Source organism: Papio anubis, chromosome 4, assembly GCF_008728515.1.
Source record: "Papio anubis isolate 15944 chromosome 4, Panubis1.0, whole genome shotgun sequence".
NCBI lineage: Eukaryota > Metazoa > Chordata > Mammalia > Primates > Cercopithecidae > Papio > Papio anubis.
The window spans coordinates 14,181,492-14,194,491 of NC_044979.1; the positions used below are offsets into that span (position 1 = coordinate 14,181,492).

At 37.6% G+C, this 13,000-nt stretch overlaps 1 protein-coding gene across 3 annotated transcripts in view; it reads left to right on the top strand.

The window, feature by feature from the left end:
- Positions 1 to 13,000, top strand: part of TPK1 (thiamin pyrophosphokinase 1) — a 401,164-nt gene that overhangs the window by 242,576 nt on the left and 145,588 nt on the right. The window contains exon 1 of one of the 3 annotated variants that reach the window (XM_031665052.1): positions 2,036 to 3,946. The exons of the other annotated variants lie outside the window; for them this stretch is intronic. Within the exon in view, the coding sequence (XP_031520912.1) occupies positions 3,905 to 3,946 (42 nt within the window). The 5' untranslated portion in view covers positions 2,036 to 3,904. Of the gene's footprint in view, positions 1 to 2,035; positions 3,947 to 13,000 lie in introns of those variants that run through there. 3 annotated transcript variants of the gene reach the window in all.

The window sequence follows — 13,000 nt, forward strand, 5'->3', positions numbered from 1 at the left end:
CAGGCGCCCACCACCTTGCCCGGCTAATTTTCTTGTATTTTTTAGTAGAGACGGGGTTTCACCGTGTTAGCCAGGATGGTCTCGATCTCCTGACCTCATGATCCGCCCGTCTCGGCCTCCCAAAGTGCTGGGATTACAGGCTTGAGCCACCGCGCCCGGCCTAGATTGATATATTTTTAGTGGTGATTATATAGGTAATGAAGAAAAGAGATGCATGTAATTTTTTTTTTCCTTTGTGTTAGGTGATGAGCCTAGCTATCTCAGAAAGTTCCATTTAAGTTAAGGAAGAAGATGGAATGCTATAGTACTCACTCTCTATCCGTCTCCTCTGTTAGTAGCTGGAAGTAGACGTTCATGTTGTGTCCATGACCGTCTGCTTTCCCATTTGTACTTAGCCCTCCTTGGTTAACGTGCTGTTTCATAACAGAAAATGGCATACGAAAATCCAGATTCGTGGAGTGGAAATAAGATGATACTAACTTCTTTCCTGAATCTGCTGTGTACCTTCCCCTGTGAACATATATGTCGATGTATATAATTCTCAGTATGAACAACTGGATCAGGATATCTTGAAACATATTAGGAAATAGGAATATCTAAATCAAGTTCTATTGATTGCAGTTTAATTCTGTTTCCTCATCAATTTCTACTAGAGGATTTAGATGCCTGTAAGATTGACCCTAAAGATTCTGATTTTTTTTTTTGTAAAGCATCCATAGAAATAAAGGGAATTATTTTAGAGAGGAAATTATTATTTGAACAAATATTTTATTCCAGATTACAGATTTACTGTGATGCTCATGGATATGGAATATGTTTAAGGTAAATAGCAAATAGCGTTGCTTATCACTTTCAGGTCAGCCTGGGGGTGGCTTCAACTTATGAAGCAGACCTACTGCATTGCAAGAAATACACTTTAATTTAATTAATGTCACTGCAGTAACATGTTTAACATTCTCATTTGGCATTATGAAATGGTCCAGTGCATATCTAGAAACCAGAGTGTTAATGACAAAGTGCCAAATTTGCAATCAAAATGCTCTCTATTCTCCCAGAAGGTGGAAAGGGGATAATTAACGTAAACTGTGTATGTTACACCAGATTGCTAGATCTAAGGATTGCACTACAGCAAGTCTGATGGCCACCTGTTATAACTGGGCAATAAAAAATAGAGAGAGTTTTAAACCACTCAACTTTGGGGGAAATAATACACCAAAAATAGTACAAATAGCCAAATCTATTTTATGCAGACATGGAAGCTAGATGTTTCATATATCACTTTCAATGAGACTATGCAACTGAGACTTATTTCATGATTGAATTCCACCAAGAAATAGATTAAAACGAATCATGATGATGAAAGAGAGGATAGTTGCTATTAAGAAATGATCACAAGTACAGATATACTAATCTCCTGGGACCAGAGCATGTCTTTATCACAGTCAATCGGTTCCAAAGTGGCTTGGAAAATTGTCTTTTGTCAACTTGATCATTGGTGGGTGTGACTGAAGAAAAAGGATACAGATTCTGAGGTATCAACCCATTTTCCGTGGAAAGGGAAGGAGTGACTGTAGTGTGCTTTCAGGTATTCAACTTTAGCGGGGCATTATGTATGTTAGAGAATTTTTAGCCAGAGTAAACGGTACCTGGTACTTTTTGAGTAGGACTTCAACAGTAAATTTTGGGATGTTTTCAACTGTGTACCAAGCAACATTTATAAAAGGAAATTGTATGGCCAGGCGCGGTGGCTCAAGCACTTTGGGAGACTGAGACGGGCGGATCACGAGGTCAGGAGATCGAGACCATCCTGGCTAACACGGTGAAACCCCGTCTCTACTAAAAAATACAAAAAACTAGCCGGGCGTGGTGGCGGGCGCCTGTAGTCCCAGCTACTCGGGAGGCTGAGGCAGGAGAATGACGTGAACCCAGGAGGCAGAGCTTGCAGTGAGCTGAGATCTGGCCACTGCACTCCAGCCTGGGCGGCAGAGCAAGACTCCGTCTCAAAAAAAAAAAAAAAAAAGAAAAGAAAATTGTAATATCCTTTCAAAGTCTATCTCCAAATAGCTAATTGTTTCTGAATATAAGTCACACTTTTATTTTTCATTTTACACTAAACACCTAGTGTGTTAAAGATGGTGCACTAGGTATTATGGCCATTCTAAACCATAAACAATGGATCTTTCCATTCCTCATAACCCCTGTAATTCAAAAGGAATACCTTTGAATTCACTAAAATATCTTCATATCCTGAGAATATGAGAGGTTTGGACACCATAATTACCTCTAGTAGGTTTTATAATATCTATTCTGTTTATACAGACCCTGATTTTATGTATTGTTGTTTACTCATAATTCCTACTCTTCTCCTCAAAGAATTTAATTTTCAGCAAAGATAAGTTGAATAAAATTATGTTAAAAAAGAAACTTCCCACAAGGGTGTGGTTTTTTTAATTCCATTCAACTCTCCTTACCACTCACTTCTGATATAGGGAAATGTAAATACATGCATATTTGCTCTTCCTGTCCCATGGTGTATTTATATGGGAAAGAAAAATAACACATTTCTACATTTTCTAGATACAACACTCTTGTGTTTGTTTATATGCAAAAAATGTCCCATCTATAGGGATCTCATTGACCTGGCTTGAAAACCTATAGTCCAGTTAATCAAGGAAATATCAATATTCAAGACAGCTTTGTGAGGAAAGCACTATTATTACATGATTATTACAAAATCATAAGGCAGCCAGTCTTGAAGTGTTTAATTAAAAGACTCAAAATCATTGCCCAGGGTGAATCAGAAAAGGTTTTCATTGTTCAGGGAGTGAACTCTCTGTCATTGTCCTATACACTGTCACGACCAGAGTACCTGAAATTAATGTGCTTTCAGAGATTCTTTGAAGCAATCTGAGGGTAAACAGAACACACCTATGATAAAAGCACTGCATCCAGTGTACCTAGGGAGTGCTCTAAAGGAGGAGAAATGTCACAGCAGTCATCAGATTTAGGTTGCTTGGGGTCAACATATGAAGAACCTTTAATTTCTAGATGAGAAATTTGAGCCTTGATCTATATAGATAATCGTAAGCTATTAAAAATTTTTGAGCAGAAAATCATAAGGCAATTTAGAAAAATAATGTAATGGTTGTATGCAAGCTGCATTGAAGGATGGAAAATCTAATGACAGTAATAAAAGAACCAATTACCATGTTCTTTGAAGAACAATACTTTAGTCATTTTCTCCATCAAGAATTTGAGAAAGGAATAGAGACCTCAGAAATTAGTTTTAAAGTATGTACTTGGTGGTGACTGATCTTTTTTGACAAAATTGAAACCTCAAAACTATAACTATTCAGCTAACATCTATTATGCATGTGCCAGGCACTCTGCTAAGTATTATAGATTGAGAAATGCAAACTGAATGAGACCTAGTTTCTGACTCTAAGACTGTCCTGTCTTTTGGGGTGGATGCACTTGTAATCAGATTATCTCGATACACTGTCAGTAGTGCTACAGTAGAAGTCTGATAGGATGGATGAGAACCCCACTGAAAGCAAACATTTTCCAGTCTAGAGTGTTCAAAGACTCCTTCCTAGTGGAGGTGGTCAGTCTGCTGAGTCTTGAAGGTATGGTAAGGGCTTACCAGAATAAGGGCAGTGTTTACTTTGAGTATTCAAAGTTAAAGATAAACCCCTTAATTCTGGCATGTCAAAGAATAGGCAGTCCTGCGAGAATGTAATAATCACACATACACCTTTGTTCAGGCAATATTTACATTTGCTTCCTTTAACAAGCTAGCAGAGAACTTTACTGGGATTGGTCAGTTTCTCCTGGACTCTCCTACTGCTGGTTCCTATCTTAGTGTGTCAAAGATCTCTGCCAGCAAGACTTTCTTTTTCCACTTATGCAAGGAAGTTGGAGTCCCTTGGCTGAGCTCTCCAGAGAGGTACGGGGGCATCAGTGCTAGAGGGTTAATGAGGGTATAGACTGCCTGGGATTTTATGCTAAAACTTTTACCAGGGGATTATGGTTTATAGCAGACACGTGTCTTAGCACAGATCCTCATCACAGCACCCGTAGTTTTTCAGATGCAAAGAAGCTTGTATACATTGCTGACTCTTCATGTTTGTGTTCCTCCCCCTTTTTAAAAAACACTTTTTTTCCTAAAATAACATGTTGAAAAAAAGGGTTTTTTATAATCATGTGTTATAGACTGAGTGTTTGTGTCTCCGAAAATTTCCCCAGTGTGATTGAGGAGGTTGGGCCTTTGGAAGGTAATTTGTTCATGGAGGTCGAGACTTCATGAATCGGATTAGCCCTGATGAAAAAAGCTCTATCTCTACTCTCTGCCATGACCATGTGAGGATGCAATGAATAGATGGCCATCTGCAAACCAGGAAGAGGGTCCTCACCAGAACTGCATCTGCTGACACCTTGCTCTTGGGCTTCCCAGCCTCCAGAACTGTGAGAAATAAATGTTGTTCAACTATACAGTCTAATTTGTTAAAGCAGCCCGAGCTAAGACAACACTTTTGTGACATTTCTTAATAATACTATGTTAAGAGTTCAGAAAAGTAAAACACTGTATCCAACCAAGTTCACTTTTTTTGGTGGTAGAGGTAGGCATCTTCTGGAAATACTTACAGTAATTACATGCTTTACAAGGAAAGGAGGGGAAAGGTGATAGTTTTAGCACTAAAGTTTGAAATCTTGTGATGTTTTCTGAGATTTTTTTTTTTAGATGGAGTTTCGCTCTTGTAGCCCCGGCTGGAGTGCAATGGCGTGATCTCGGCTTACTGCAACCTGCGCCTCCCGGGTTCAAGTGATTCTCCTGTTTCAGCCTCCCAAGTAGCTGCGATAACAGGTGCATGCCACCATGCCCAGCTAATTTTTGTGTTTTTAGTAAAGATGGGATTTCATCATATTGGTCAGGCTGGTCTCAAACTCCTGACTTCAGGTGATCCTCTTGACTTGGCCTCCCAGAGTGCTGGAATTATAGGTGTGAGCCACCACGCCTGGTTGTTTTCTGAGAATGAAAGTATGGTTGTCCTTTGGTATCTATGGGGGATTCGTTCCAGGACCTACCGTGCATACCAAAATCTGTGAATGCCCATGTCCCTGATATAAAATGGCATAGTATTGGCATGTAACCTATGTATATCATTCTGTATACTTTGTCATCTCTAGATTATTTATAATACGGAATGCAATGTCAATACTATGTAAATAATTGTTGTACTGTATTGTTTAAGGAATAATGGCAAGGAAAAAAATCTGCCCATGTTCAGTACAGACACAATTTTTTTTTCTGTATATTTTTGATCCATAGTTGGTTGAAACCTATGGATGCAGAACCCCTGGATACAGAGGGCTGATTGTATTTCTAGAATGTAAATGTGGGGTGGGAGTTGAAGATGTGATTTATTTATGTCATTTATTATGGAAGCAAATGGACTTCATCTTGTGGAGCCTGGAGAACCAATACTTAATTTTTTTTTTTTTGAGACAGAGTCTCGCACTGTCGCCCAGGCTACCATGCTGGAGTGCAGTGGCACGATCTCTGCTCACTGCAACCTCCGCCTCCCGGGTTCACGCCATTCTTCTGCCTCAACCTCTCGAGTAGCTGGGACTACAGGCGCCCGCCACCATGCCCGGCTAATTTTTTGTGTTTTTAGTAGAGATGGGGTTTCACTGTGTTAGCCAGGATGGTCTTGATCTCCTGACCTCGTGATCCGCCCGCCTCAGTCTCCCAAAGTGCTGGGATTACAGGCGTGAGCCACTGCGCCCAGCACCAATACCTAACTTTAAGCAGAACATTGGCAAGCTCAGATTTAGTATTTGGAAAACTTACTGTCATAACCAATTGAAGGCCTCCTTGGTTATAGAGGCAGCATTGTAGATAAGAAGGCCAGTGGATTTATCCATGTGAGAATTATGATTTCTGAATTAAGGCTGTGACAGGGATGATGAAATAAGAATTATTCGAGAACAATCTAGAATTTCCTTGGATTTCTTATCTGTGAATGGAAGCCTCAAAATTTTGCCATGGCAAGAGACATTATTTCTATCTCACCCAAACATGCTTACACTAAACTAGACCTTACGTTATAATGTAGCCTGCTTGAAATGGAAACAGGATCCCTGTAGTAGTGCTTCCATAGCTTGACAAGATGCAACAAGATGTATCCTGTGTTTTTTCATATAACGTACGTTGGTACTATAAAATACGAGTTCTTTACTTTCTCTCTGGTTTCTCATTGAGCTTTGTATTAATCAGTAGAATTATTTTATCGGCTTACTAAAACATGTTTTAGTATTGCTTTTTTTTTAGTCAAATTATTTGTTCTTGCTCTATCTTGATCCCACTCATTCCCCCAAACCCTGAATTGGCTCTTCCATCTTCAAATTATAGGATCAAACAAACCAAGAATTTCATTATTCTATTGAAGCCTCACTAGAGTGCAGCACACATCTTTGAGAGTTAAAGGAAGCTTATTAAGCGTAATCTAAATTTTTTATACCCTAGTGTTTAATTTTGTTAAGTTGGCTATGCTAACGTTAGTTGCAGCTCTCAGACAGTAGGGTAAATATATGCCTTGGTTTACATGGGATAGTTCCAGTTTGTGCCCGTATTCTTGGTGTAATTTATTTATAATGTCCCCTTTTTACTTTCAAAAGTGTCTCAGTTTGTACGTTAAATTGTATGATCACCCTATCAGGGAGAGCCACAAAGAAATTGTCCATTTATGCATTTCTAGAATTCAATTTATGAAAAGTAAATGTAATTAAAATATGCTGACAGCCACTGTGCCTGCTGTAGACTTCATTCATAGTGTCTCTAAGTCTTTTTGAGGACAAATGGAGTAAAACTTGTCAGTTGTTTACTGAAAGATTTGTACTGCTATAATAGAAAAATGAAATTACTTCTCTTTTGGTGCTGTATGTCCGTCAACCAGTCTTGTCATGATTCTATTAAGGTAAATAATGCAAAGCTGAGTTTTGCATTTATTTTCTAAACTAAATACATACTATGACTATTTAACTTATTGTGGTAGCAAACAGAGAACCTTGTATGGACTTATAAGTGAAACAAATCTTGAAAAATGTGATAATGAATTTAGTGCATCCCCTACCTTTACAGATGAGTGACCCAGATCACAAGGAGGTTATGTTACATATATGTGCTTCATGGCTACTTAAGTAGCATACAGTGCTATAACTAGACCTCCAATGTTTTAATCCAGGGATTCAAGGTTCTTTTCGCTAGATGGGATTGCATATGAAAACCACAGGCTACCTTTATTCCCCTCCCAGTCATCTTGTAAACAAAAAGGTCCGTGGAAAACATCCTGACTTTGGAGTAGGAAATATATGGAAAGCAGTCAGAAATTGATATTTTACATTTCATATATTTAAAATATGGCATAATAGGTATGTGCTGAGTACCTTTGTGTATGTGCGCCAAATATGTTTTAAATTTTTTTTTTTTTTTTTTTGAGACAGAGTCTCACTCTGTCGCCCAGGCTGGGGTGCAGTGGTGCGATCTCGGCTCACTGCAAGCTCCACTGCCTCCCGGGTTCACGCCATTCTCCTGCCTCAGCCTCCCTAGAAGCTGGGACTACAGGCGCCCGCCACCACACCCGGCTAATTTTTTTGTATTTTTAGCAGAGACGGGGTTTCACCGTGTTAGCCAGGATGGTCTCGATCTCCTGACCTCGTGATCCGCCCGCTTCGGCCTCCCAATATGTTTTAAATTTTTAATTGACTGCATATGTTTATGGGGTACGTGATGTTTTGATACCTGTATATACATTGTGGAGTGATCAAATCAGGATAATGTGAATATCCATCACTTTAAGTGTTTATCATTTCTTTGTGGTGAGAACATTGAAAATCCTCACTTTTAGCTATTTTGAAATATATAATACATTATTAACTGTCATCACTGTGCTGTGCAATAGAACACCAGACCTTATTTCTTCTAACTGTAACTTTGTACTCATTGACCAATGTCTGTTTTTCCTCCATCCACCAGCCCCTGATAATTACCATTTTACATTCTACTTCTATGAGTTGGACTTTTATAGATTCCACATATGAGATCAGACAGTATTTGTTTCTTTGTTTCTGGCTTGTATAGGTTCATCCGTGTCACAAATGATAGAATTTCCTAGTTTTTTAAAAAAGGCTAAATCATATTCCATTATTTATATATACCACAGTTTTTAACCCATTTGGTAGGTACTTGGGTTATTTCCACATCTTGATGATTATGAATAATGCTGCAGTGAATGTAGGAATGCAGATATCTCTTCAGCATACTGGTTTCCATTACTTTGGGTATGTCCCAGTGGTGGGATTGCTGGATCGTATTGTGATTCTATTTTCAGTTTTTAGAGGAAATTCTATACATTTCTTTACGTAGCTCTACTAATTTGTAAAACCACCAAAAGTGTATGTATAAGGGTTCCCTTTTCCCCACATCTTCACCAACACTTATCTTTCAACTCTTTGATAATAGCCAATCTAAAAGTTGTGAGGTAATAATTCATTGTGGTTTTAATTTGCATTCATCTGATGATTAGACCATGATGAGCATTTCTTCACATACCTGTTGGCCATTTCTATGTCTTCTTTTGAGAAATGTCTTTAAATCCTTTGCCTATATTTTAAAAGGGTTAAAATGTGGCATATATACACCATGGAATACTACGCAGCCATATAAAAAGATGAGTTCATGTCCTTTGCTAACCAGGACACGTGGATGAAACTTCAAAACCATCATTGAACCAAAACTATCTCAGGGACAAAAAACTAAACACCACATGTTCTCACTGATTGGGTAGGGAATTGAACAATAAGGCCTTGGACACAGGAAGGGAACATCCACCACACGGGGGCCTCTGTTGGTGGGGTGGGAAGCGGGGAGGGATAGCATTGGGAGATATACCTAATGGAAATCATGAGTTAATGGAACGGCACCAACGCGTACCACATATATAACAAACCTGCTCACGTTTGTGCACATATTGCCCTAGAACTTAAGTATAATAATAAAATAATAAGTTTTTTTTTTTTTAGAGATGGGTTCCAGCTCTGCCAAAGCCCAGGCTGGAGTGCAGTGGCGGATCTCAGTTCCTGCAGGCTCCGCCTCCCGGGTTCCATCCCTCCTGCCTCAGCCTCCCGGGCAACGAGACCACGACCAGCCACTCTTGTTAAGCTTTTGTATTTTTAGTAGAGGCAGGGGGTTCACCTGTGGCAGGATGGTCTCTCGATCTCCTGACCTGGTAAAATAATAGAAGTGGCCCATTTTTAAAAGGGTTATTTGTTACCTTGTTACAGAGTAGTCTGAGTTTCTTGTATATTTTGAATAGTAGCCCCTTATCTGATGTATGATTTGCAAATATTTTCTCCCAGCTGATGGGTGCCTCCTTTATTAATTGTTTCTATCACTGTGCAGGTGTCTTTTAGTTTGAACCAATCCCATTTGTCTATTTTAGCCCTTGTTACTTGTGATTTTGGGGTCATTATCTAAGAAGTTTCTACCCAGAACGATGTCAGTCTTAGAGCTTTTTCTCCATGTTTTCTTCTTATATTTTATGGTTTCTGCTCGTATATGTAAATCCTTCATACATTTTGAGTTGATTATTTCATAAGGGGTGAGGTAAGGACCCAAACAACTCCCAGACTCAAGCGATCCTTCTGCCTCAGCTTCCCAAGTAACTAGGACTACAGATGCATGCCACCATGCAAAGCTAATTTTTTTTTACCTTTTACCTTTTATTTATTTATTTTTAATTTTTTTTTTTTTTTGGCAGAGATGGGAGTCTTGCTACGTTGCCTAGGCTAGTCTTGAACTCCTGGCCTCAAGCAGTCCTCTTGCTTTGGCCTCAATAAGTTCTGGGATTACAAGCATGAACTACCATGCCTGGCCTCCAATTTCTTTCTTTCGTACGTAGATATCTAGTTTTCCCAACATCATTTATTGAAGAGACTACACTTTCTTCAATGTGTGTTCTTCACAATTTTGTTGAAAATCAATTGACCATAGATGTGTGGGTTTATTTTGGAGCTCCCTATCGTATTCCATTGGTTGATGTATCTTTTTCTGTCAGTATCATGCTGTTTTGATTACTATAGCATTGTAATATATTTTGAAATCTGGTAGTATGATATCTCCAGCTTTCTTCTTTTTATTGAAGATTGCTTTGTCTATTTGGTGTCTTTTATGACTCCATATGAATTTTATGAATTTTTTTTCTATTTCTGTGAAGAACTACATTGTAATTTTTATAGAGATTGCATTGAATCTGTAGCATTGTGAGTAATATGGACATTTTAACAATATTCTTCCAATTGAAGAACATGGGATATCTTTTCATTTATTTGTGTCATCTTTAATTTTTTAATTAATGTTTTATAGTTTTTAGTATTCAGATCTTTCACTTAAAATTTGGTTAAATTTACTCCTAAATATTTTTTTGATCCTATTATTAATGGGATTGTTTTCTTCACTTCTTTTTCAGACAGTTCATTGTTACTATATAGAAACTACTGATTTTTTATTTTGCACCCTACAACTTTACTGAATTTGTCAGTTTCAACCATTTTTTGGTAGCTTCTTTAGGATTTTCTGTATATATTAATAAGATCATGACATCAACAAACAGATATAATTTCACTTCATCCTTTCCTGTTTAGATGCTTATTTCTTTCTCTTGGCTAATTGCTCTGGCTAGGACTTTCAGGACTATGTTGAAGATACTTAATATGATTTTTATCTTCTTAAATTTGTTAGACTTGTTCCATGACCTAACATATGATCTATTCTGGAGAATGTTCCTTGTGCACTTAAGAAGAGTATGTCTTCTGTTGCTGTTGGATAGAATGTTCTGGGTATGTCTTTTGGGTCCATTTGTGGTACTTAAAAGTACAGTTCAAGTCCGGTGTTTTCTTATTGATTTTCTGTCTGGATGACCTGTCTAATGTTTAAAGCGGGGTATTGAAATCTCCTGCTATTATTGTGTTGAAGTCTTTGTCTCCTTTCAGATCTTTTAATGTTTACTTTATATATTTAGGTGCTCCAACGTTGGGTGGACATATATTTACAATTGTCATATCCTCTTGATGAACTGATCCCTTTGTCAGTATATAAGAATCTTCTTTGTCTATTTTTACTGTTTCTACCTAAAGTCTATTTTGTTTGTATTATGTATAGCTGCCCCTGCATTCTTTTTGTTTCCATTTTCATGGAATGTCTTTTTTATTCCTCCACCTTCAGCCTATGAGTGTCCTTTAAAGTAAAGCAAGTCTTTAAAGGACACTCATAGACTGAAAATGAACGAATAAAAAAGCCATTCCATGTTGAGTCTTTACAACAGTATATTCAACCACTCTATGCTTTTTGACTGGAAAAGTTAATCCATTTACATTTATATAATTATTGATAGGTGCAGACTTACTAGTGCCATTTTGTTCATTGTTTTCTGTAGAGCAGTTGTTTTTTAGATCTTCTGTTCTTTTTTTCCACTGGTGTTCTTCCTTTGTGGTTTGATGGATGGCTCCCTGTAGTAGTATGCTTTAGATCTTTTCTTCTTATCTTTTGTGTGTCTCTTAGAGGATTTTGCTTTGTGGTTACCCTGAGGCTTACATAACACATACTTAAAACTGGCTATTTCAAATTGATAACAGCTTAATTTTGATCCCATACACCCACTACACATTTACTCTTCTACTTCCCACATTTTATGTTTTTAATGTCTTGGTTTATGTTTTTTATAATACATAATCACTTGAAAAATTATTAAAGCTGTAGTTTTGTTTTTAGTAATTTTGCCTTTTATCCTTTATACGGGAGGTATAATTGTTTACCCAGCACTGTTTCAGTGTTAGAGTGTATTGGATTTGACAGTAGACTTGCTCTTATACTTAAAGTTTTATACTTTCATATATTTAATGTTACTAATTAGTGTCCTCTTATTCTGCTCGAAGAACTCCCTTTGGCCTTTCTTATAAGACAAGTCTAGTGGTGATAAACTCTCTCAGTTTTTGTTTGTCTGAGTGTTTACTACCTCTTCATTTTCAAAAGACAGGATTGCTGGGAGTAGTATTCTTGCTTGAAAGAACAACCCCCATCCCCCTTCAGGATTTTGAATATATGATTTAACTCCCTTCTGGCCTGCGAGATTTCTGCTGAGAAATACACTGACACGTTTATGGAGATTTGTTTACATGTGACAATTCACTTTTTCCTTGCTGCTTTCAACACCCTAACTTTTGACATTTTGATTATGATGTGTCTTGGTGTGGGTCTTTTTTGGATTTATCTTATTTGATTTATCATAGGCTTCTTGGATTTGCTTTCTATTTCCTTCCCCAGGCTGGGGATGTTTTCTGCCATTATTTCTTCGAATGTATTTTCTGTTCTTTTCTCTTTCTCTTGTTCTTCTAGTACACTAATAATGTGTAAGTTGTTATAGTTGATAGTGTCACATACGTCTCTTAAGCAATCCTTACTTTTTTTCACTTGTCAGATATTGCTGAAGGATTAAGTAATAAAAGGACTGGGAATTGACCACTGAGTTTTGCTATGTAGATGCCTTGGGTATTCATGTTTGATGCAGTAATAAAGGGTAGCAAACTTATCTCTTATCTGTATTACTATAATGTAATCTCTTTTTATCTCCTGACTTCTTGCCTTTTCAGTTTATTCTCAACACACTCCGCGTGGTGACGTTTTAAAATACATAGATCATATCAATCCTCAGCCCAGAATGGCCTCCCACTTAATGTTAATAAAAACCAAGGATTTTACAATGACTTAACAAAGCTCTATACAAATCTAACACTTGCATTTTACTCTGATTTTTCCTACTTCTACTAATTTTTCATTTTGCTCTGGCAACTTAACTCCTAAAGCTCTTTGCCAATGCCTGTAGCCATGTAACATTGTCCCTATATTACTATAGTCTGTTCTCTGGAACATCGTCCTGCCCCCTAT